The sequence below is a fragment of the Schistocerca nitens genome, chromosome 2 (genome assembly GCF_023898315.1).
Source record: "Schistocerca nitens isolate TAMUIC-IGC-003100 chromosome 2, iqSchNite1.1, whole genome shotgun sequence".
Classification (NCBI taxonomy): Eukaryota; Metazoa; Arthropoda; class Insecta; order Orthoptera; family Acrididae; genus Schistocerca; species Schistocerca nitens.
Genome location: NC_064615.1, coordinates 785,299,355 through 785,326,075, shown reverse-complemented (window position 1 = coordinate 785,326,075; position 26,721 = coordinate 785,299,355). Strand labels below are relative to the sequence as shown.

General features: G+C 39.3%; 1 protein-coding gene across 1 annotated transcript in view; it reads right to left on the bottom strand.

Moving 5' to 3' along the window:
- Positions 1 to 693: 693 nt before the first annotated feature.
- The window catches only part of LOC126237044 (transmembrane protein 164), a 183,590-nt gene continuing 157,562 nt past the window's right edge, over positions 694 to 26,721 (bottom strand). The window contains exon 5 of the mRNA XM_049946805.1: positions 694 to 1,165. Within this exon, the coding sequence (XP_049802762.1) occupies positions 839 to 1,165 (327 nt within the window). The 3' untranslated portion in view covers positions 694 to 838. The remainder of the gene's footprint in view (positions 1,166 to 26,721) is intronic.

Genomic DNA, 26,721 nt, shown 5'->3' with positions numbered 1-26,721 from the left:
CACATTTTCACTGAACAGTAGTAAACTGATAATGAAAATAAATGCAAAAAATTATGATACTTTGAAAAAGTAAATACAGTGCTTTCTAAGAACAGTCAGAATTAAAATTCATGATTCAGTGCTGTTAGCTGAAACTGTGTATGCTAAAACACAATTCAAGTCACAGAATAAGGGATAAAGTAAAACAGATCATTGAACAACATACCATTATGTACCTGCCTGTCAGTGGAATAGCACAATTTCCAACATAATTAAGACATTTTAAGGCAAATGCCATTCACAGCATTTAACTGTGCATTAACTGAATACATACACATTGTATTTTAAGTACACATTTCACAATATCGTATTGAGTATTCACACATTCAGTGTATCACACATAAATAAGGACATCTTCACTGCAACAACAGCTACCATTTTATCACTAACACTGTGATGATATCCTAAAAGGAACAGGCACTACCTTTTACATGTAGGTACACTACCTCAATAATCTCATTTTATACACAGCTGTTATTAAATTAAATTGTAAAACTTAAAAGAATTGAGTTTGGTATAAAAACCCTTCTTAAAGGCACTTGTACAGTCAATCTAGGTAGATACCTAAAATGTCTCCTGTCAAAAAAAAAAAAAAGTAAATCTGAAAACGACTAGATTAACACAATCAACTGATACAATTAAAATCATCTCGGCTTTTGTGGCAAACTTGTCAAGAATTATAAAGAGTTTCATTCTTTGCTTCATTTTGCTGAAATAAATATTTACTAAAATAGTACTGACGGCTACAAGAACACAGCATAGCTGCTACAACTTACACAAAAATTATACAGATACTGTCTTAATCAATATGATGACAGCCGTTATTCGTAGAGTGAAATTCTAGTGAATGTTTTTCTGGACTTGCCTGTGGACTTTGTTTTAAGGAACTTCGTTTACCTGGTCCTCTATCCCCTTGAGCCCATGAACTCATGTCAAACTCCAGAGTATTCTTAACTTTCGTGGGACCAAATTTTGTAAGGAAAAATGCCGCCAGCATGCAATATGTTTTTGAAACTAGTGGGCACAGAATACCCTCGTGAATAATTGTGGCTATCCGATAGTACTGTCCATAGAATGGATCAACACCAATAGGGCACATAATGTGATTTATATTTATACCCGACCACTGAAACAGAAAAATAAACAATACATTCAGTGCTTAAAAATGTTTGGTAAGCAGAAGAGCATGCATATTTGTATCGTGTTACCTGCATAATTTTATACAGCATATAGTCTAATAACATTTGCATGTGGCATTAACACCACACTTACACTACTGGCCATTAAAATTGCTAGACCAAGAAGAAATGCAGATGATAAACCGGTATTCACTGGAAAAATATATTATACTAGAACTGACATGTGATTACATTTTCACGCAATTTGGGTGCATAGATCCTGAGAAATCAGTACCTAATACAACCACCTCTGGCCGTAATAATGGCCTTGATATGCCTGGGCATTGAGTCAAACAGAGCTTTGATGGCATGTACAGGTACAGGCCCATGCAGCTTCAACACGATACCACAGTTCATCAAGAGTAGTGACTGGCTTATTGTGACGAGCCGGTTGTTTGGCCACCATTGACCAGACGCTTTCAATTGGTGAGAGATCTGGAGAATATGCTGGCCAGGGCAGCAGTCGAACATTTTCTGTATCCAGAAAGGCCCGTACAGACCTGCAAAATGTAGTCCGTGCATTATCCTGCTGAAATGTAGGGTTTCACAGGGATCGAATGAAGGGTAGAGCCACGGGTCGTAACACGTCTGAAATGTAACGTCCACTGTTCAAAGTGCCGTCAATGCGAACAAGAGGTGACCAAGATGTGTAACCAAAGGCACTCCACACCACCACGCCAGGTGATACGCCAGTATGGAGATAAAGAATACACGCTTGAAATGCGCGTTCACCGTGATGTCACGAAACCCGGATGCGATCATCAAGATGCTGTAAACAGAACCTGGATTCATCCGAAAAAATGACCTTTTGTCATTCGTGCACCCAGGTTCATCGCTGAGTACACCATCGCAGGCACTCCTGTCTGTGATAGAGCATCCAGTGTAACTGCGACTATGGTCTTTAAACTGATAGTCCATGCTGCTGCAAACGTCACCAAACTGTTCATGCAGATGGTTGTCGTCTTGCAAACGTCCCCATCTGTTGACTCAGGGATTGAGATGTGGCTGCGCAATCCGTTACAGCCATGTGGATAAGATGCCTGTCATCTTGGCTGCTAGTGATACGAGGCCGTTGGGATCCAGCACGGCGTTCCGTATTACCCTCCTGAACCCATCGATTCCATATTCTGCTAACAGTCATTGGATCTCGACCAATGCGAGCAGCAATGTCGCAATATGATTAACCGCAATCGCAATAAGCTACAATCCGACCTTTATCAAAGTCGGACACGTGATGGTATGCATTTCTCCTCCTTACAAGAGGCATCACAACAACGTTCCACTGGGCAACGCTGATCAATAGCTGTTTGTGTATGAGAAATCGGTTGGAAACTTTCCTCATGTCAGCACGTTGTAGGTGTCGCCACCGGCGCCAACCTTGTGTGAATGCTCTGAAAAGCTAATCATTTGCATATCATAGCATCATCTTCCTGTCGGTTAAATTTCGCGTCTGTAGCACGTCATCTTTGTGGTGAAGCAATTTTAATGGCCAGTAGTGTAATTTAAAATATCATATAACATGTTAAATTTTATAAATACAACATGTCAACAGTTTTTTTTTCTCTGAAATGAAAATACTGGAGAATAAAACGGCCAAGATATTTTCTGTGTAGCAGAGAGCTCCAACAAAAGGAATAAAACATTAATTATTTACCTACCATAGTCCATCACCAAGAAGTGGACTCTTTCCAAGTTTTTTTAAAGATGGCATGTGCAATAGACTATGCAAGAACTAAAACTGAATATGACAAGAATGCCCTGAAATTTAGCTCAATTACTATTTTTAGGAGGTTTCCTGATAAAGACACATTGATACAACGATGAACAACCAAAATGTACACATATGACTCTTTAGAAGCAAGTTGAATGTTTGCAACATCTGATGCTTGCTTCAGTAGTCAGTGATTCTTCCTCTCCTGGTCATCATCATTGTAGCAGTACCACATTAGCGCTTCATTTCTTCATAATTTCCCAGATGAGGGTTGACGGACATAAAAGAACTATTACAGTTATGAGAGTTCCACCAAAGGTAAGTTAGTTTTTGGCAACAACTTATAATTTGTAATAAAAAGTGTAGAGTCCTATTTAAAAAAAAATCTGATTATAGGCCTACAAAGTTGTTATTCATGTCAGTGATTTTTGTTTCATGGGCAGTAGACCACCATGAACCAATACATATTTCCCTTCTTAACACATTGTTTTCCAACAGTGGATACATCATCAGAACTCAGATAGCACACTGAAGTTGTTTAATTTTGAATCTGCTGTGCAAGTCTTTATAGCTTCTGATGATGTCTTTAGCAGTGGAAGACAAAATGTTAAGCAGGGAAATATGCCTTGGACCATGTTCTAATGCCAATGAAACAAAAATCACTGATAAAATTAATATGTTTACCTTGTGACTTCCTTCATCCACAAAAAGTTTTATGTAAACCTTCTTTTTCTAGGGTGTATATTTCCTGCGATCTTTTTCTTTTAGCATTTCCGGAGGCATAGGTAGGGTGTACTAAACACTCTGGGCATTCCACTTGTTCTCCTTCCCTCTCCCACAACCCTCAAAAAGCTTGCTGTTGTATATTTGAGAGCTGTCACAATGAAGTCATAATGAAAACATCTATGAATGTGAAAACAAATCAACTGAATAAAGGTTAGCCATTTTGCAGGTTTTCTAATGAAAACAAAGTTGAAGCAGGAACTCTCAGCAAAATTACTGCAAACCTGAGAAAATAACTAGTGCAGTTTATTTATGTCAGTTAGCTGTTGTTCATCTATTATGCTTGTTTAATAAGTATGGAAATATACTGACAAATGCAAAAAGATAAAACTTACCTACATACTGTATGAAAGGTGGTCTTTTTACATTTATCATTATTGTCTATTACAACAGTAACAGAAGTCTGTAATCCCAATCTCTAGCTAACCAAATAATTTACGGAAGAAGAAAATAGTAGGATATGCTGTCAATTTCCTCTTGAATTTTCCCACCTTTATTTATCTCATCATAGATGGAACGTTAAACACCAACCCTCCAACCTCCTTGGTTTTCCATGGACTTCATGTTACTTGTCTTATTCTTGCAGGTGGTGTATGAGGTGTCTCACTTTAATCTCTACTGCAGAATATCTTAAGAATACGTCATACAAAAAAGCATTTCTGATAAAACCTCGTGTAGAGTAAAGGTAACAGTATTAGTTTCAGTCTAGATTTCTCTCTTTTATGAGAACCCCCATGTTCTATTACATATACCATTTCCACATTAAACTTAAGTAACTTTTGTTTGAAACTTCTTTTTATTATCCCAAATGAGGCAGTCCTCAATGAACATAAAGTAAACTTATTTTTTAAAACATTAGAATTCCTATTGAATGTGATCATCCTACATCAAAAACAAAGTTTTATGATGCTGTCTTTTTCTTTTTTTTTTTTTTTTAATTTTGGCTGTTGGCAGTAGCTTTACCAAATGGTCAACACAATTAGGTTGTGCAAATATTCGTTGCACATCATGTGTTCCCGGTAAAGGCCATTTGTTTTCCAAATTTGAGTCCTCATATGTGTACTAAGTGATTCAGAGACATTTATATTTTCATCATTTGACATATGGTGAAGTGCAATCCTTCTGTCTAGGTCTGTGAGAGTTGTCTGTAATGCTGTAGGTATTGATACAGTACTTTATCTTCTAATATGTGATGACTTACCTGTTACCATGCTGTAGGGATAGAGTTATCACCCTCATTCTGCCACAAGCATTGTCAAAGAGTGCAGAGAATCAGATAAAGGTTCGGGATACAATCTTGCCCTTCAGATAGGAAACTGTTTGTCAAAGTGGAAGAATCAGCAAATCAGCAATGTTCAGTAGAATGAGGATGCAGAAAGAAATGAAAACAACTACTTTAAGGTGCTCCGGAAAGGCTCAAAATAATGAAAAGTTCAATTTTTACTTTTTTGCGTTTTCTGAATCTGCAGACTATTACCTTTTAATAGATATATAATTTATTCAATTCCGAAGACTACAACTATTTTTAAATTTTTTTTGAAATGTGTTCTACATGGGCGTGACCCACTGTGGCGCTGTTAAACTGCTATCAAATGGTGTTATTATTAACGTCCGTGTTCATCTCAGGTACACTTTAGTGATGTGAGATAAAGTATGTGTTGTGGCTAACCTGTGATGGTTCAATATATATCGCTGGTGTGATTGTCGATTGTTTCATGTTTATTTACTCTGTCGTTATCTCGAAAATATTTGTAATTAATTCTGTTTCTTGAGTCTCTGTTTTGTTGAAGTATAATAATGAGTAAAAGTAAAGTTATCAGAAATCCTCTGAAGGCTTTTAAGAAAAGGAGAAATGTTGGAAAGCCAAAGGTATGTGTTATTACTGTAAACAATAAAGACGATGAAAATCCCCAACATAGCTTGTGTCCCAAAGAAGAAGACAGTTGGTGTAAATATAACAAAGGATTGCTAACTGGTGAAGTGTACACTCATAAGCATAGTCTGCCTCATGCAATAATGGAGGTGATAAAACCTATTTTCAGAGACTTAGCAGCACCTGAACTGTTGAAAAAGTGTATTCACGGAAAAACTCAAAACCCCAATGAAAGTGTAAATAGTGTTATATGGTCGAGAATCCCCAAGACTGTATTTGTTGGAATAGAAACACTTCACTTTGGTGTGTATGATGCTGTTGCGACTTTCAATGATGGCAACATTGTAAGGTGCAAGGTATTTAGAAATATGGGAATGAAGATAGGTTCTAACATGGTACGAGCGATGCTTGCTTTAGACAAGGAACGCCTTCGGGCTGCAGACAGGGCTGTAAAGAGTCTAGAAATACAAGCAAGAGTAAACAGGAGGAGGAACAAGAGGAAGCTGGAGGTGGAGTTTGCAGAGATGAAGATAATCCATCCTATGGACCTGGAATGCACTAAAAAGTTAATCCAATCTTTGTCGCTCGATACCCAAAACTTTTATTTTCTCATACTAATTACATGTTTTCTAAGGATCTTCTAAACATATTTGTTTCAAACTTTCAGTAAATGTTACACAGTACCTTCTGCATAATTTAACACAGCCTTTTTCCAAAAAACTGTATATTTTTGAATATATAAATAAAAAATTGAAAAAAAAATGTTGTGAATTTTCATTACAATTGAAAAAAAATCATCTTTAATAACTGAACTAAAATTTTGTAAAATCCCTGTGTTAAGTTTTAGTCCATATTCCAATAAATAATCTGTAAAAAGTTCAACTTCCTACCTCGAATACTTTGTGAGGAAAGATGTAATTTATAAGCGTTATTTTAACATTGCAAGTATAGGGCGTTCCGGAGCCCCTTAAAGACACACAAAGTTTACCCACAGGAAATGTGGCCAGCTATCCAAAAAGTGCCACAATGATTTCCATTGGCACCAAATTCTTGAATAGTCCTCATTTTGAATCTCCAGGAGAAGACTGCTTAGAAGGAGAGGACCATGAGAAAATGGTTGGGAAACCAGTGAAACAGTAACATGTCACGAGTTGGAGTGTGAAATCTAAGAAGTCTGAATGTGGTAGGACACTACAAAATTTGAAAAGGAAAATAAAATGGGTCAATCTAGATATTAAAAGACTCAGTAGAGTGAAATGGGAGAAATTAAAGGATTTCTGGTTTGATGAATATAGGGTAATATCAAAAGAAATCGCACAATTGGAGTAGGATCCATTATAAATAGGAAAGTAGAAGAAAGAGCGAGTTACTGTGCAGTTCAGTGATAGAATTATTCTCATCAGGATTGACAACAAACCAATGCCAACAACAACAGTTAAGGTCTAAATTTCAATGTTACAAGTAGGAGATGAAGAGAGAGAGAGAGAGTGAGAATACAGACATTTAAAAAAAAAAAAAAAAAGAGAGAGAGAGAGAGAGAGAGAGAGAGAGAGAGAGAGAGAGCTTGTTGAATGGGCATATTCACCATATAGGAATAAGTGGAATTGAAAGCAATGGCATCAACATTAAGACTGCAAAAGGAATTCCACTAAACAAATAGGGGAGATGTGGAGGAGGAAATGTCTAGTTATATAAAAGAAGGAAAAGTAGATATATATTTGGAAGACATAGGGGACCCAAGAGTCTGGCAGAGCTTTGAAAGACATACAAAGAAACAAGGCAGAAAGGACAGGTAACTATAGTAACCTGCTGGTTACTACACAAACTGCCCATAGTGGACATTAAGTCAGGCCACTACGACATGACTATTGGGCATCAACATTCAAACTATGTGCCTGCAACTACCCGAGGAGGCCGCCAGGAGCAGCCTGGTCACCGACTGCCATCACCAGGTCTGCTGTGCACACATGGCACTGCACCAGTGACATGTCACATGAATAGGGTCTTTATAAGGGCTGTTCACTGTATTTGAGACAGGTGAAACACTTTCACTGTATTCTTGTTGATGTCACTATGACCCAATGAACTGTATCTTCTTTACAGCTGTGCGTTTCCTTGTGCTCCTAGTCAGAGAAATAACATTCTTTTGGAAATTCTAAAATCATTGGGGGAAGAGGTAAGCAAGAAATTAATTAGCATGTAGAATCTGTGAAACAAAACTGGAAAAATACCACTGTGCTTTCAGAAGTACATCATCCACACAATCCTGTAGATAAATGCAGGACCTCTCCTACAATCAGCTTAACAGCTCATGCACTCAAGACGCTATAGCAAAAGGTGGGTCATTTACACTGTGTACAAGAACCAAGATGAAACAATAAGAATGGAAAGTGATGAGTTAGTGTTCAGATTAAAAAGGTGTAGGGCAGGGATGCAGTCTTTCTCCCCTACTGTTACATCTGTACATCAAAGAAGCAATGATAAAAGTAAAATGAAAGATCAGGAATGTATACACCAACAACATGGCCACAATGAAAAAATGTTTATTCTTGTTCAACATACAAGCGAAGAACATCTGAGAACATAGACACAAAAACAAAAGCCATCCAAAAACTGACACAAGCAGTTTCTGATGGTGGATGCCATGCTGTGTGCACAAATCACATGGCCCACTGTAGGCAGTCTTTGGTGGCCAGGCAGTGCAGATGCTGTTGGTGGCATATTCCAGGTCTAGTGCGCCAGCGACCCAGTGCTGCAGAATGTATCAAAGTATTACATACACGGTTATAGCAGCCACACTCTTTTGGAAAAAGGACACTCCGCCAATGTGAGTATCAGGGTGACTGTTGAACCATCCATGGCCTCTGCAGCAGACACTGCAGAGGATGACAGCAGCGGCAGGAGATTCTGGGCCAGTACAGGTAAGTAGGGGCAAAAGTGGTGTAGCCATTGACGAGCACAGTGGCCACTCCCCTGTGAAGTATCATAAAACAGGACTGGTGTCAAGGAGGCTGGTAGCATATCAATGTCCAGTCCTTGACATGGTGTGGCTGAGCCGCTGGTGATGGCACCAGTCAAACAGTTGAGGGGTCCAGTGTCAAAGCACCCAAAGGCACCATCCCAGCCAGCAAAGCATCACAGGAATACCTGGCAGCAGTTGCTGCAGAGGCTTGACCCCAGAGGAGAGGCAGTAGGTGGTGAGATCCACAAGGAAGATGGGTTCACCCCCACAGTAGGGAAGTCTGTGGTGATGCACGATCAGTCCATCACTGGTGCACACCATACAGAGGTGGTGGCCTCAGCTGTGGACCATAGCTGAAATCCACTTTGGTCGGCAGCCGAACCTATGAGCCCACAATGTAGCGCCAGGAGCTGAAGAGCACTGTGCCAACAGGTGTTAGTGGGGTGGCATGAGGAGATGCAGGAGGTTGCACGGCTGGCAACCAGGGAGCCTCTCGTCTGTGCAGGAGACTGTGACACACTTCATTTGAACACTGAATGTGTGGCCAAGATGTCGCTGCACCATTAGATTCGGGGTGAAAAGGAGCAGCAGTCACATGGAGAGTTCCTTGACAGTCGTAGGAATCATTGGAGGCATGAGCCACAAACATCTAACAATGGCAACTCCCCATTGCACTCCCCTCCAATTTAGTGTTAAGAGGGTCTAGTGAACAGCACATCAAAAACTGAACACAGATCAAGCATGGAAATAGGAAGACAATGTACTGAACCGTGAAAAAAGCCAAAATAGAAACAGTGAATGGTCCAAGAACAAGAAGTGCAATATAGAACAGCAATGGAGAGAGACGGCATCGTGGTTAAGTGATTTTGATGTTGGACTGCCAAGTGGGCAAGCTGCATTCAGGTCTCCCTCGTGCCATTTTCTTTTTCTTCGCTGTTTGCTTTATTCCACTTTGTTTATTTGTCATGGTGTAACATCTGTTGCAACAGCGAGGGTTAAGGTAGGAACCTATAATGGAAGTTGATTCTACACAACTATTCTATTGGTTGGTTGGTTGGTTCGTTTGTGGGATTAAAGGGACCAGACTGCTACAGTCATCGGTCCCTTCAACTATTCTATTAGCAGCCAAAAAGAAGTGGCTTTTGAATGGGAACTGCAAATGTTTGATGACAAGGCGACAAGTCAGCTGAATCCTCCACTGGAATACACGTCTGGTGTGTCATACATGGCATTAGTGGCAGTACATGTGTCATTTGATAGGAATATCTTATTGACGCACTTAATTTGTATGACTAATAAGTGAGTCAGATATGTCTCCTTGCCCAATACAGGTGTTCGTACGAATGTGCATGTGATTACTCCCAAGGAAATAATGAAAACATAACAGTTTGTCGCATAAGCTGCAATAATGAACTCAAGAGTTTCACAATCACACAGTTTCTCTGTGCTCTGTTAAAACATATTTTTTTAAAAGTTCTTGAAGTTTTGTTCCATTTTGGAAGTCTTGACTCTTGAATTGTTTTGTTGTAACATAGTTCACATCTGTTTATTTGTTATTTTCATGTCTGTGACATACCTATGTGGTATCTCGTCTGCTCTCACTCTCCATCACGTTTACTTGCGATGGTAAGTCTACAGCCAATGTATAGTATGACAACTGCCAAGACTACAGAAAGAGAACAAACATTTCAATGACTGAACGGACAGTTCATAATGTTCCCAGAATGAGATTTTCACTCTGCAGCGGAGTGCGCGCTGATATGAAACTTCCTGGCAGATTAAAACTGTATGCCAGACAGAGACTCAAACTCAGGACCTTTGCCTTTCACGGGCAAGTGCTCTACCACCTGAGCTACCCCAGCACGACTCCCACCCTGCCCCCACACTTCTACCAGTACCTCATCTCCTACATTTGAAACTTCAGAGAAGCTCTCCTGCAAAACTTGCAGAACTAGCACTCCTGGAAGAAAGGATCTTGCAGGAGAACTTCTGTGAAGTTTGGAAGGTAGGAGATGAGGTACTGGCAGAAGTTGAACTGTGGGGTTGGGGCATGAGTTACGCTTGGATAGCTCAGGTGGTAGAGCTCTTGCCCGTGAAAGGCAAAGGTCCCGAGTTCGAGTCTCGGTCCAGTGTACAGTTTTAATCTGCCAGTAAGTTTCAGTTCATAATGTTGTAGGGGGGGGGGGGGGGGGAGGAGGAAGGGCAAGAGGGAGTTTTGAACACGGGTCACCTATTTGGTAGTCCAACACTACAACCACTTAACCACAATGCCATTGCTGCTGCAGTTTGCCCTGTACTGAAATTCTTATTCCTGAACCATTCAATGTTTATATTTCACTTTTCTTTTCACACTTCAGTGTACCTTCTTCCTGTTTTCATGCTTCATCTGTGTTCAGTTTCTGACAGGCTATCCATTGGGCCATCTTACCACTAAATTTAAGGGGGAAGGGGGGGTGGGTGGGATGGGTAGTTTCACTTGTAAGGAGATTGGATAATGTATAGTAATTTAGAGAAAGCATCAACAACCAGTAAAAATTTAGGAAATCAACATGTATGTCTTCCCATGTACGCTGTGATGAGGGCCACCACGAGTGCATCACCTACAGTGCTGCCTCTTGGATAGCATCAGATATGGCAGGGATCTCCAAACTATGTCCCACAGGCTCGATCCAGTCTGTTATGTCAGTTTATCCACCCTGCTGACTGTATTTGAATATGCTTGATAAAATGAATGGAACATGAGACAATATGCCATTTAAATTTAAATGCCATGTTTAGAATCCTAGGATATCTTCACACATGCAGAGAGCCGCTGGCTGCTAAGTGCCTTAAATTAGTATGTTCAGTTTTAAATTATTGTAACTATATGTTGTACAGAATGATGATGCAGCCAGTGTTCATCATTTTATCAGTTATTTGGCCTGCTGTGGAAGAAGATTTGGTGACCACTGGGCTATGGTGAACCAAAACGTGCTGATGGGCCAATAACTTGGTAAGCGAGACCCCCTCCCCCAAATGTTCTTGATGTAGACCAAACACATTTCATTGTAGGGCAGTCGGGATCTCAAACCTAGGCAATAGCCCATCTTTAGCTAGGAGAACACCACCATCAAATACTGGAAGGCAATTATGGAGGATTAGAAACACTGCCCAGAGGCCTGTTGGGCCAACCATACTGCGCAAAGTGAATAATTTAGTGCCAAACCGGATCAACAGTTACAGCAGTTGCAATCTGGCAGCCCACAATAGGATACCCTTTGACTGTGTGTTGTGCCTCAACATCTACACAAAAATGAAGGAATTCATTCTGATCAAATGTAGGATCCAGCTCCATGGGTGCAGGGACAGTGCATCACCACTTGCATGCCGCACAGTAGGTCAAAAATGCATTTCATAGTTGTAGTGAGACAGAAATAAGGCCTAATGCTGAAGGCAATGTGCTACTTTGTTGGGTAAAGAAGCTGAAGGATCGAACAATAAAAGCAAGGGCTTGTGGTCAGTAATGAGGTGGGACTTAGACCTATGCAAGAATATAAGAAACTTCTGGAGAGTGTAGATGATAGTGAGCACTTCCTTTTCAACTTTAAAGTAGTGCTGCTGAACAGAGTTGAGTGCTTTTGACATCTAAGCTACCGAAGGTTTGGAACCATTCTAATATTGATGTGTGAGAACAGCCTTGAGCCCATACTGAGATGTATCAGTAGCCAAAATGAAGTGGGTGCCAGAATGGAAAGCAGCCAAACAAGGAGCAGAATGTCATGTAAATTGCAAGAGCGTGATCGCGTGCTCTCATGCAGGCATCCACTGAAAAGGAACATTCTTGTGGAGTGACTCCTTGAGAGGATGGGCAAAAACAGCCACACATGAAATAAATTTATGATAGTAAGTGATGTTAATTAAAAATGACTGGAGTTCTTTGAAATTTGTAGGGCAAGGGAGAGCTGTGACCAAAGCGACATGACGACTTAAGGGCTTAACACCACCCGGAGAAACCTCAAACCCCAAATACACAATCGATAGCTGAAGTAAGTGTGACTTGGTCAAGTTGCATTTCAACCCTGCAGTACATATGACTGTGAACAAGATGCGTAGGTTGTGTAAATACTCTTCCATGGATGAACCCATCATGACAATGTAAGTGAGATGGTTGATGCAGCCCATAACAGACACTATCAACTCTTCCAAAACTCGCCAGGGTGCTGGACACACCAAACAGGAGGTCTAGACATATGTACAACTTGAAGGGCATGTTTATTAAAGGAACCATTTAGAATCCTCATACTTTATACCTTTAGAATACTCTACAATGAAGCCCCTGAACAGGTTTCAGATAAATCAATTTTTGAGAAAAACTGGCCACTGGCATGTTTAGTCAATAACTCCTCCAGATTGGGCAAGGAATAGATGTCAATGATAGACTAAATGTTAACTGGAACTTTAAAGTCACCACAGAGGCGAAGTTGACCAAATCGATTTTTAACAATTGCAAAGGGGGAGGGGGGAGGGGGGAGGGGGGAGGGGGGGGGGGAGATGAAAGCCCACTTACTCAATTTAAAGACCGTGTGACCCCCAACAATGTCAGCCTGTCCAATTTTGATTTCACTTGATCACACAAAGCCACTTAAATGAGACGCACATGGAAAAAGCATGGCTGCACTGTAGATTTCATGGTAATGTAAGCTGCAAGAACTCAGAACACAGAGAATCTAATTCTTGGTGAGGGACTTGGTGGAAAATGAGGTGCACTACATCTGAAGTGGAAAAATGAAAAGCACTGAAAACATCCAGACTGAACAACTTTGTGTTGCCAGCATCATCCACTACCAGAATAGTCAAGGAACAAACCACAGATTTACTGTTGTAACTCATCAAACATTAAGTAACCAGAGGCAATGCCACCAAATCCACGTAAGTTTGTGGGTTCAGCAAATTCATGGTTGCACCTGTGGCCACTTTTACTCAGAGCACTTTGCCCATCACTTGGACTTTGATAAACAGTTTGTTGTGATTCATAAGCACTGAAGGCACACTATTAACATCCAAGCCCATGTCCGTATGAGGAGGGTGGGAATGACACACAGACACTTTATGTCCTTTTCTCCTACAGTCATTGCAAGTTACCCACCCCTTAGGACACAAAACAGTATGGGCAAGATGGGAATGCAGAGAGCTGCTGAGCTGCTGTTGCTCTAGTGATTGTTGTTTGGCGCATCGCTGTCCAGTGTGGCACAGAGGGCACTTTTGTATGGCTCCCATGTCGTTCTCTCCCTGAGAGCTGAGTGTCACCCAGTGACAAGCAACAGGTGGCAATGTCATACCAAGCCTCAATCTCATAACCACCACCACAAGATACCTTGAACGATTGAACAATATTAAACACTTCAGGCAAAGATGGATTCTCATACTGTAATGCATACTGACAAACCACTTTGCCAGGAGCTAACCAACTGATGGTGTCACAAGCCATGGAATCAGCATAGGACTCCTAATGAGCATTGGTAACAAATTGAGATTTGGCCATCTAAGCCCAGTATGGCTAGTGGGGCTGTTTATGACAATGATAGAACTCTACACATGCTGCAATGACATGCGCGTGTTTGTGGTGATAATTTGATAACAACTTGCACATTTTGTTGAATGAAAGCAATGCAGGTTCCTCGAGCTGGACTAATTAGCACAACAACTGGTAGATATGAGGAGAAATCCATGAAAGGAACAAAGCCTTACGCATGTTTGCATCACGGACATCAAAACTGAGGAAGCATTGCTGAAGCCGCTCCTTGTAAGTCTTCCTGTCTTCAGCCGCATCATCTTAAGAGGGAAGGGCAGTGGTTAAGCTGACGGCATGGAAGCCTCCGTATTCAACATGGACAACAAGTTCATAATAGCAAACGTAAGAGCGTGTTGTTGCTGCTCAAGGAGAGATTGGAGCACTAACTCCATAGACAGAAGAAAGTGAATGCCGCACTCACCACCAAATGTATTATACTGTAAGACACAAACAGCAGCAAAGCCACACTGAACCAAAAATTATTCTTCTTCTACATACAAGGAACAACAGTGAACACAAACATAGAAACAATCCAGATACTGATACAAGCAGCTGCTGGGAATAAGTGTGAACACAATATGAGAGCGAGTGTCTGCTGCATTGTGCTTATAAACAGGAGAGTTCTGGTAGATGGTGCGGCAGATGCCATGCCATGCCTGTGCCCAAGTCACCTGGCCATTGCAAGTAGCCTCTGGTGGCCAGCCCTAGCAGATGCCATTGGTGGAATATTCAAAGTGTAGCGTGCTGGTGGCCTGGTGCCATGGTCCATATCCAAGTGTTACATACAGGCTTATAGCAGGGCAAGTAAGTAAAATTCAGGGCAAAAACCCCTTATGACATTGCTATCCTCAGATAAAGTGAGGAAGAACTTCAGGACCTGTTGAGCGGAATGAGTAGTCTAACCAGCACAGAATATGAACTTAGAGTAAATCAAAGAAAGGCAAAAATAATAAGGGGTAGCAGAAACTAATTAAGTAATAAACACAACATCAAAATTGGAGAAAACTAAGTCAATGAAGAGAAGGAATTCTGCTAACTCGAAATTAAAACACTGCACAACAGATGAAGTACAGGGTATGAAGGAAGCAAACTATCACAGACAAAGAAGGCATTCCTCATTAAAGGAAATCTAGTAGTATCAAACATACACCTTACCTGGATGAAGAAATTTCTGAGAATGTACGTCTGGAGTACACCATTGTACTGAAGTGAATCAAGGACTGTGAAAAAGTCAGAAAGAAGAGAATCGATGTGTGTAAGATGGATTACAGAAGGATGCAGAAAATTAAGTGAAATGGTAAGGCAAGAAATGAGGAAGTTCTGTGCAGCATCAGTGTGGATGGTAATGTGTGAAACATTGGCTAGAAGAAAATGAAATAAGAAAGATTAGTGTTTAACACCCTGTCAGGAACAAAATGGAACACAAGCCTGGACTGTTTCAAGTATGGGGAAGACAACTGGTGGTGCCCTCTAAAAAGAACCATCCCAGCATTTGCCTGGAGTGATTAGGGAAACCCAAGAAAACCTAAATCCAGGTTGCTGGAAAGGAATCTGAAATGCTGTCCTACCAAATGCAAGTCCTGTGTGCTAACCATTGCACACCTTGCGTGGTGACTAGAAGACGGGATAGGATGAAAGGGAGTGTTTTTTTATGACATCAGGGAACAACTTCCATCATACTAAAGGAGCCACAGAAGGCAAACTTAGGGAAGGCAAAGACTGGAATATATCCAATGAACAACCAAGGAAGTTGGCTGCAAGGTGCTACTCTGAGGTGAGGAGGTTGATGTAGGAATGAAAGCAATGGAAGGCTGAACGAAACTAGTCAAAAAGACTGATAATCACAAAAAAAAGGTCATTCATGTAAGTGACCACCTCTGCTAGTTCATAAAATCACAGAATCTTTTCATCAATAAAATTTTGCAGTGTTCTTTGGAAATGAGAATGTTCACCATCTCACCAAAACCACCACATGTCAACCTTACATCAAGATATAGCTCTTCCAAGAGTGCAGTATGACTGTTATAAAAATTGAAGTGTTTATCAAAAAAATACAGTCCTATGATCCATCTTTCCACTATCCACATAAAAGCATTGACAATCCAGTGATGCTGATGATCAACCAAATGTCTCCAACATTAATTTTAGTCATCCAGTAATGAGGGTTGCACCTGTTTACCAATCCAACACTGTGAAACATTGATTCACTGGAAAAGATTACACCATAGAGGTATGTAATAGCGCTATTTTCTTGAGATTTTCATGACTGTATGTTGTGGATGTTAGAGAGTCTTTTGGGTTATATAGCTGTGCTCAATGAAACTTTTCATTCCAAACGCTTCATCCAGAGCTGGACTGGACATCTTCAGAAACGCTCTTGGTTCTGCTAAGTTTAACTGACTGATGGCTTGGATGCTGGAGACTGACATAAATCAAATTTTACACATGACCAGAAGAGATAATCCTTGTCAGGTATAAAATTTAGCTATCATCTGTCAAAGATAAAACTTATCTATCAACTCTGTAGAGCTGCTGTCCATACATCACAAAGTTTCATGGATTACTCTTTACTACAAAATTATCCCCTTGTTCACATATTTTCATGCTTTCTATATATAGCCATGAATAATAGTTCATCATTATACTCTTACATAAAATTTTGGTTGTGGAAAACTTCACTTCATGATTTCCCAACTCAAGTGTATGCTCTGCTATGTATTTTCCGTAGTCAGTTAAGACTGATGTTGCTTCAGCTGTGTATTCACACTTCTCTTTGAACTTCTAATGTAGACCTTACTAAATGCATGCAGAATTTCTCATACTCTGCATCAGATGAGAATGTTTATCCTTTGCAGATCAGAGTGCTTTATGTACTTTCTTAATTGGTCTAAAAACCCGCTTAATGTTACATTTCTGTAAAATCATTGCAGTCTGATCACTAACTGTTTAATAAAGGAGAGAGAAACTGTGTTCTTCCATTGTTGTGTTTTATTGTTGTCCTTCAGCCTACTATTATTTGGTTGTAGAACACTATTTACTTCTTTTCCTGAATACCCACTATTCTCAAAAGTCTACTTCAGATATTTTAATCTGACGTCCAAGTGTTCTGTTGTGTAAATTTTTTTTTTTTTCGATCTGTTGACACGACTTTTAGTAACATCCCCACTTTCGTTGTGGATGACAGTTGGAGTTCTTATGCAAATATCACTTTTCCTGTGTGACTGAAAAACTTTGTTTCAAGCTTCCATTTGTCTCTTAAGTAAAATATCCAAGAAGGATATTCCTTTGTCATTTTCCTTTTCCATGGTAAACTGAATGTTTGGATTTACATTGTTTGGATAACAATAGAATCCTTCTAAAGCTTTCTTACCATTTATCAAGTCACAAATGTATCATCCACAAACAGATACCTTTGAGATGCTCCCTTATTTGATTTTCTTAGAACTGGTTGTTCACAGTTTTCCACATAAAAATTAGCAAATGGAGGATCTAATGGGTTAATCACTGTGACATTATCCCTGGCTTATAAAATTCATCATTCCACTGAAACTAACTAGAAGGCAACGTCTAATAGGAGCAGTCAAATCCTCTGGGAAAACATCTGCTACATAAATCATAACCTCGCTGAATAGAGTCATAATGAATAAAGACACTATGTTGAAACTTATGGGAATATCTTCAAGAGCCAATGTTATTCTTTCAAATTTCTCAATAAAATAACATGAGGCAATTTCCCCAATATATGGTTGTAAACGAGCTGCTGGGTATCTTGCTATCAGGCATGTGGAGGAATTGATAACATTACAATGGGTCTCATAGGGCCATGAAGTCAGTGACACACAGCCTTTTTGAATGAGGTAGATGGCTTTAGCAGAGCATTAGTTTTCTCCAGTTGCAGCTGGAAGGTTTTTAAGTTTTTTGTATCTTTCTGATGTTGAAAGGTTTTAAATTTTGCTTTAGTAATAGTCTTTATTCAAAACAACAGTAGTGTTCCCTTTGTCAGCAGGAAGAAACACTCTCTTCATCTGCATTTTCTTCTTTTGAGATATTTTCTCTTACTGCACTTCACTCCTGAAGATGTCCTTGTAAGTTTCAACATAGTGTCTTTATTCACTATGATAGCAGTTAATAAAATTTAGATTTATGTAATGGATATTTTCCAGGGGGATTTGAAGGCTCTTTTTTACACACTGTCTTACTTCTAATCAGTTCCAGTTGAATGATCAATGTTATGAGCAACCTGATAATGTCGCAATGGATAAACCATTAGGTCCTACGACTGCTAATTTTTTATAAGGAAAAATTTGAACAAGCAGATCTAGAAACAGAAAACTAGAAGCTATCTCAGCGGTATCTGTGGATGATACTTTTGTGGTTTGGTCACATGATTAAAAAAGCTTAAGAAGAATTATTTTGTTATTCAAATAATATAAATCCAAACATCCCGTTTGCCATGGAAATGGAAAAGGACAAAGAAATATCCATCTTAGCTATTTTAGTTATGACACAGACCAACAGAAACTTGAAACAAAGTTTTTTGGAAAGTCACACATGCAGACAGACATTCGCATAAAGTAAATAGAATTCTACAACCAAATGAGTGTAGGCTGAAGAACAACATTAAAACACAACAATGGAAGAACTCAGTTTCTCTCCCCTCTCTTAAAACAGTCTCTGATCAGACTGCAATGATTTTACAGAAATATAACATCAAACCAGTTTTTTAGACTAAAGTATGTCAAACCCTCTGATCTGCAAACAATAAAAATCCTCATCTGACAGCATGCAAAGTATATAAAATTCTGTGTACACGTAGTAAGGTCTACATTAGAAGTACGAAGGAAAGTGTAAACAAAGAGCTGAAGGAACATAAGTCTTTGCCAACTAGGGAAAATACAGAAATCAGCTGTAGCAGAGCATGCTTTTGAGTTGGGAAATCAGGAAGTGCATTTCTCCAAAACCAATATTTTATCCACAATGATAAAACTTTGGAATGATTTTAAAAGAAAAGAAGCCACGATTTTTAGTGACATATGGACAACAGCTCTACAGAATCAATAGGTAAGTTTTGTCTTCGACAGATGACAATCACTAGTTAGTTTTTAACTTTGACAAGGGTTATCTCTGACAATAATGTGTAAACTTTGACCATGCACCTTTTCTGCAGCATTTATATTGCCCTCTGAGTCCAACTTGTCAGTCAGCAAGACTCTACAGAACTAGGAGCACATTCTGAAGAAGTTCAGAGCAACTCTGGACAAAAATGAGGAATGGGAAAATATCAGGAACCACACCCATATAACCAAAAATTCTTACAACTGATTATCTATCTGATATTATTGAAAGAGAACGAGTGGAATTGCTCAGCTATGTGTTGAGTTGCCCCAGAATATTATTCCTTATGACATCAGAGAGTGTAAGTGTGAAAAAGTATGTTAGCTTATTAATTTCTACATCCTCAAAATTGTCAATTATTCTGATTGCAAAAGTTGCTGAACCTAGTCGCTTTAGGAGATCCGAAATATGAATTTTACAATTAAGTTTCTCATCTATATGTACACCCAAAAACTTAGTACGCTCTACCCTGGCTAGTGACTTCTTTTGATGTTTTATGTTTATTGATGGAATTATACTTTTTGCACCAGAAAATTGGATGTACTGTGTTTTTTCAAAGTTCAGAGCAAGCCCATTTGCAGAAAACCAATTAATAACTTTTCCAAAGACCTTATTTGTATCATTTTCTATTAAAATTTCTTTTACTGGATTAATAATTATGCTTGTATCATCAGCAAACAGTGTCAGTTCAGCATCTTGTTGCACATAAGAAGGGAGGTCATTCACGTATATCAAGAACAGGAGGGGACCCATGATCGAACCTTGTGGAACACCTAATGTAATTTCACCCTAGTTAGATGAAGTGGCAAACTCCTTTGAATCACTGGAAGCATATATAGAGACTTTTTGCTTCCTGTTCTGTAGATATGACAAACCACTCATATGCTGTTCCATTTATACCATACAATTGTAATTTCTATAACAATGTCATGGTTCACATAATCAAATGCTTTGGATAAGTCACAGATATTCCTACTGGTGACATTTTAATATTTAAAGACTATTATGTGGACAGTGAAATTGTATATTGCTGTCTCAGTGGAACAGCATTTCTGAAATCTGAACTGTGATTTACTAAGTATCCCATTACTGTTGAGATGGCTATCCACTCTTGAGTATATTACTTTCTCGAAGTTTTTTGAAAATGCTGTAAGCAAGGATACTGGCCGGTAATTATTGACATCTGTGGTTTCCCTCTTTTTGCAGAGAGGCCTGACAATGGCATATTTTAACCTGTCTGGAAAAATACCCTGAGTCAGTGATGCATTACATATGTGACTCAAAACATCAGCTGTAATTGCTCCACATTGTTTTAATAACTTGTTAGAGATGTCATCTACTCCAACAGAACCTTTATTTTTCAAAGATTTAATAATTTTCCTTATTTCACAAGAGGTTGTTAGATGAAGCTTCGTCTGACTAAAATTTTTCAAAACTGACTCTTCCATGTACTGGCTGGCCTTTTCTTTTGAACTATTCTCACCAATTTTTTCTCCTACAGTAATACTACTTAGCCCAGTGGTTACTTTACCTGTCTCCCTTCTAGCAACATGCCATATTGATTTGATTTTACTTCTGGAGTTGTTAATTTCTTCTCTAACATACATATTTCTTGATTTCCTTACAACTTTTCTCAGTATGTTACATTAATTTTTATAGTGTAAAACTACTTCTGGATCTTTACTAGTCCTTGCTGTCTCATACAGTTTTCTTTTTCTGTCTGAAGACACTTTAATACCTGTAGTAATCCAAGGTTTCTTTGAAAAGTTTGTGGTGTTACATTTAGTAATTTTCTTTGGAAAACAATGTTCAAAAAGGGATATAACTTTATCAAGAAATATGCTGCGTTTATCATTAGCATTTGGCTCATTATATGCATCTTCCCGGTTTACATTTCCCAAACTTTCTCTGAAGTGATTCTATAGATACTGGGTAGAACACCCCGCACTTTTACTTAATGGTTTCTGAAATGTACAGCCTGTTCGGTTTTGCAAGTTAATCAGTTGTGCATCATGGTCAGATAATCCATTTATCACATCCTCTTGCTGTACAAATACATTATCTATTCAGGGTGTATACGTGGACAAGGAAAAAAAATCCCGGATTTTCCCGGTTAAAAATACACTTTCTCCCGGGTAACTGTATATTTTCCCTTATCAATCCTTTGAATGGTTATGGTTTTATACACTGGCGTACAATTTCCCGGCACTTTAGAAAACGAACTTCGATGCGCTTTTGTAAGCGTCACGTGATCTCGCCAGCCGATAAGAGCGGATATTCAGAGCATAGGACACGTGATGTAGTCAGCGAACAGCAACATAACTTAACTAGCACGAACACACAAATAGGGAAAGTTAATAGTTTAAATTAATATACATAGTGTTGCTACAACAAAAGCAAAGCTTTCACATATTATATTGTTCTCAAGCTGCAAGAGATGCTAAGCTTTCTCATATACCGTTGACCTTTTTTGCGCGTGTTACACTGTAAGATATATCACATAAATGTGCCAGTAAAATTTTTAATATTGGCATAAATGTCTGATCTTTAGGGTTCGAAATTCTTCTAAATGGCTCGTCATCAAAGATTTGATTTTTAAATCAGAGTCAAACGCTCTGTGATTTAATAAATTCATGGTACATTCTTGCATGTAGTTCAACTTACGTATAAAAGGATATTTACTTTGAAAGTAACGCTTTTCAAACCACTATTCGCAATATTTTCCGCGACCTGTAAGAAATAGGTTCGTTTCAGCAGTTGTCAGAGAGCGCAGATAACAGGCGACACCGCGCTTGGGTAGCTATCATGACGTACGAAGCCCGTATGTACGTACGTACAAAATATTGAAAGATCATACATTCTGTCATAAAAGAAACAAGACATCAGAGGATACTGCAAGAGTATCGGAATTTCGTGAACCATATTAAAATGTGCACATTTAAAGTGCATACTTAAAGTGCACATTCGTATGTCCAGATTCTCAATGAGGTAGAACTCGAGCTGATATTAAGCTTTTCAGTGTGGTTTTGAGGATGTAAATTTTCTTGGAGCACCAGTACTGTATTATATCAGGTTCGGTTCTTTATTATGGCATAATGCCATACGTGCTAAAAAATGAAAACGTTCATTTGAAATGCAACGAACAGTTGAAACTAGCCAGTACTGTGGAATTAAACATTTCGTTTCAAATACATTGACTGCCTCTGCGGAAAAGGTTAACAAGAGTCAAATTTCTTTAGCAAACAGACAAAAATAACTTAATTGTTCCGCAAGGCGATTAATGCTTGACTGTCAGAAAGGTGGAAATAAAATAAAATCTGAAACTAATGACATATTTTAGCCTTTCGTAATTATGTGAATGTGTTTTAATTCATTTCATAGCTCCCAGGCATATCCGTTTTGTTTTCATTTGACGTGAGAGTAAACGAAGGGGAAACGGCAAAATCACTAAATGTAAACACGGGTCATGTGGAGACTACCCACTATAACTCAGACTGCTTCGCCCATCAGCCCCGGATCTACGACATTTGCGAACCGGGTCAATGCTAAAAAAAAAAAAAAAAAAAAAATCGAGTTTTCAGAATATGTTCATCTTGTAGCGCACATCTTTCTGAAAAGTCTGAAACATAAAACATATGTATTCGAGGAATTATTTGGTCTTACGTATGCCAAAGTGCAGTGCACGCATCTTCATAAAGCATTTTTCTACCGCACGTACAAACTATATTCAGGAGAGTGGAAAGTGAAATGTCCTGCGGTGCCTCTCCTTCTCCCAGTCGGTCGGTTTCACAGCCTGCCCCTATTTAAAAAAAAAAATCTCGCAATTAATAGCGGATAGGATTATTTGTAATCAAGAGAACAAAAACTCTTCAGAAAATTGAACTCTTTACTGCCTATTAGTTAATAACTTGCTGTTTTGTGTGGCATAAAATTATATATATACCAATACTGACAAGAGATAAGCAAGAAATTACACACTTCTTCAAACCTTAGCTCCTAGCATTTTTTCTCTTTAATCTTACTACAGTTTTACATGACGTTCTTTCCTTTCTGCGAACGAATCTATTACCTCATCAAAGTTCGTCAAACGTTTTGCTACATGAAAAATCGAAATGTCGTTATCTAATACTGAAAAAGCTGTTAATACAAATAATACCCAAGACTGATGTGGTTTCTCGGTCTGATTTCGTCTATTTGGTCACTGTCTACTAGATAAAACAAAATAGGCCTTTCTAATATGGTAGCAATTTTGTAACACACCAAATAAACGCTACTGTTTTGGCACAAATGGCCATTTTTATAACCAACACAATATAATCCACGAAGTACCAAAACAAATGCCTATTGGGACTACTACAAGCAAAAAGCTTAATGTTAGGAAATAGTTTCACATTTCATTCTTACGCACCAGCTTCTCAAGCATGAGATCGAAAAGTAGTATTACGAAATTTTTATATAAATTTGGAATCGTCTTATTCTTCCATAATTTTTGTGATGTCCCCCGTTTCTTCTCCTTGCTAGTTCTAATAATCTTGTCATCACCAATTCTGTAGCTATTGCTGCCATTGTCAAAATTTGTTCGCCGATTAACTTCACAAACCCTGCCAGAATCACAGGTTTAGTTATCCCGCGATTATTTTCCGGTTAGGTGTTATTACGTGTTCGAACAACACGTTTTCCGCGTTACTTCCACAATAGAACTGACGCGGCTGCGAGCCGTGGACTGTATTACTGGTCCTTGCTAGTGTAGCGATCTGGCCAAAAATTTTCTGTCAAAATTTCATTTTCTTGGATACACCGAGAAGATAATAGTAATCTTTATCACCTGTTATTCCTGTCAGTTGTTTATTTCCCTTCTGGTAGTCTGAATCTATGGATTCCGCTAGTAATTATAACAATGCTGATCATTCGCAAACCCAATCAACCACATAATCAGACAGCGATTGGCATTCATCCGTTCAGCTTTATTCCCTCAGCTCTTATAGCCCCGTCCCCTTTTGTCTGCGGAAAGTTTATTTCTACATGCGACGAGGATTCTCCTGACAGAAACATCACGTACACTATGCATGCATTCAAAAGTCAACTTATGATTCATTCAGAAATCAACTTAAAATGTGTTCAAGAATGTTCAAAAACCAACAGGGAGGCGTTTCAAAATCATATGAATAATCGATAGACAAAATTGCGCTGGGTGCTAGGCGCTTTGTGAAACAAGTTTTTTCCCCTCAAGAATATGAATTTGGCGCCCCCTTTTCCCGGTAGCATCTAGCTGCTTGCACAGCCAACAGCCACATTCCTGTAGCCCGAAGCGGGAGAATCTACAACTCAAACGCGACTCAACTGTGAATGCGCATGAGCCCGCTCGTAATTGCTAAAACGAATCTAATATAAAACCCTTTGACACATTTTCAATTGGCAGACGCTTCATAAGCACTGTGTCGTTGTTGTATATGGCGCTTTTCCTATGCAATTAAAGTTATTTTCGTTTTTTTCTCTTTTTCATGTTTTATTGTTGAAGTATTATTCTGCAGTAGCGGGATACAGTAATATACATTGTTGGAGCATCGGTTCTTACCAGTCAAAATTACAAAAAATTAACTGGAAACTAAAACAATGAAAAATTCCCGGAATTCTAAAAATATCCCAGGTTTTTCCCGGTTTTCTCCGGGATGAAAAAATTCCCGAGTTTTTCCCGAATCTCCCGGTTGTCCCGGGTCGTATACACCCTGCTATTAGAGTACTACTGTCCTGAGCTATACGTGTGTAGGGAAATTGATCACTGATCCCAAGTTATATGTTGTTAACAACACTTCTAGTTCACTTTTTCTATCAGAATTGCTTAGAAAGTTAACACTGAAATCGCCACAGATTAATAACTACTTCTTTTTGTCCAACAGACAGCATAATAGGGAGTCAAACTTTTTTATGAATAGCTCCCAGTCTCCTAGTGGAGACCCGTACACTGTTGCTAATATCAACACAACATTATCTAGCTGAAGTTCACATGCACAAACCTGAAAGTGGTGATCAACACAAAATTTGCTTACTTCAACAGTTCTGTATTTATACCCTTGTTTTACGAAAATGGCAACTCCTCCTTTATCCACACTAGATCTACAAGTGTAAGATGCTAAATTATACCCATTTATACTGATATTTTCCATCCCTACAGTTACATGGTGCTCAGACAGACAAAGTACGAGGGCCGTTCAGAAAGTAACCTCCGGTTGATTTAAAAAAATACACCAAGTTAAATAAAAATATTTTAATATATACATCTTACAACTACATCTTTGCACTATTTTTCTACATAGTCTCCATAGCGATTGAGGCACTTATCGTATCTCTTCACAAGCTTTGAAATTCCTTCTGCATAAAAATCACCCGCTTGTGCCTGGAGCCAGCCTGTGACCGCATCTTTGAGCTCCTCGTCGTCATCAAACCGCTGTGACCCGAGCCATTTCTTCAAATGCATGAAGAGGTGATAATCACTTGGCGCCAGGTCTGGGCTGTAAGGTGGATGGTTGATAACGTCCCACTTGAAGGACTCAAGAAGGGCCGTTGTTCTGCGAGCAGAGTGAGGACGGGCGTTATCGTGCAAAAAAACGATACCGGAAGTCAGCATACCACGGCGTTTGTTCTGTATAGCCCATCGTAACTTTTTTATTGTTTCACAGTACACGTCTTGATTAATGGTCGTACCACGTTCCATGAATTCCACCAACAACACCCCTTTGGCATCCCAAAACACCGTTGCCATCAGTTTTCTGGCAGAAAAATCTTGCGAGGCTTTTCTTGGTTTGGTACGCGAATTTGAATGTGCCCACATCTTTGATTGTTCTTTTGTCTCAGGGTTCACGTACTTAATCCAGGTTTCGTCACCGGTCACGATTCTGTTTAACAATGGTTCTCCTTCGTCCTCATAATGTGACAGAAAGTCTAATGCAGAGGCCATTCTTTGAGTTTTGTGGTGGTCGGTAAGAATTTTGGGCACCCATCGTGCACAGAACTTACGGTAACCCAATCTTGCTGTCACTATCTCGTACAAGAGAGTCTTAGAAATCTGTGGAAAACCAGTAGACAACTCCGACATTGAGAAACGTCGATTTTCACGAACTTTTGCACCAACTGTCTGAATGAGTTCGTCAGTCACCAATGATGGTCTACCACTCCTCTCTTCATCATGAACGTTTTCTCGTCCACTTTTAAATAAACGTACCCAATCAGGACAACTCCTTCACTCATAACTCTTGGTCCGTACACGGCACAAAGCTCATGATGAATAGCTGCTGCAGAATATCCTTTGGCTGTAAAAAACCTTATGACAGCACGCACTTCACATTTGGTGGGGTTTTCTACTGCAGCACACATTTCAAACTGCCACAAAAACTAAACTAGCGCAGGTACGACGTTCACTCGACCACGGCTTGATGCCGACTGACCTGTTGAGTGCGTGAACGCACAGATGGCGTCGCTACTCCCCCCACAACCCGCACTGTGACCAATCGG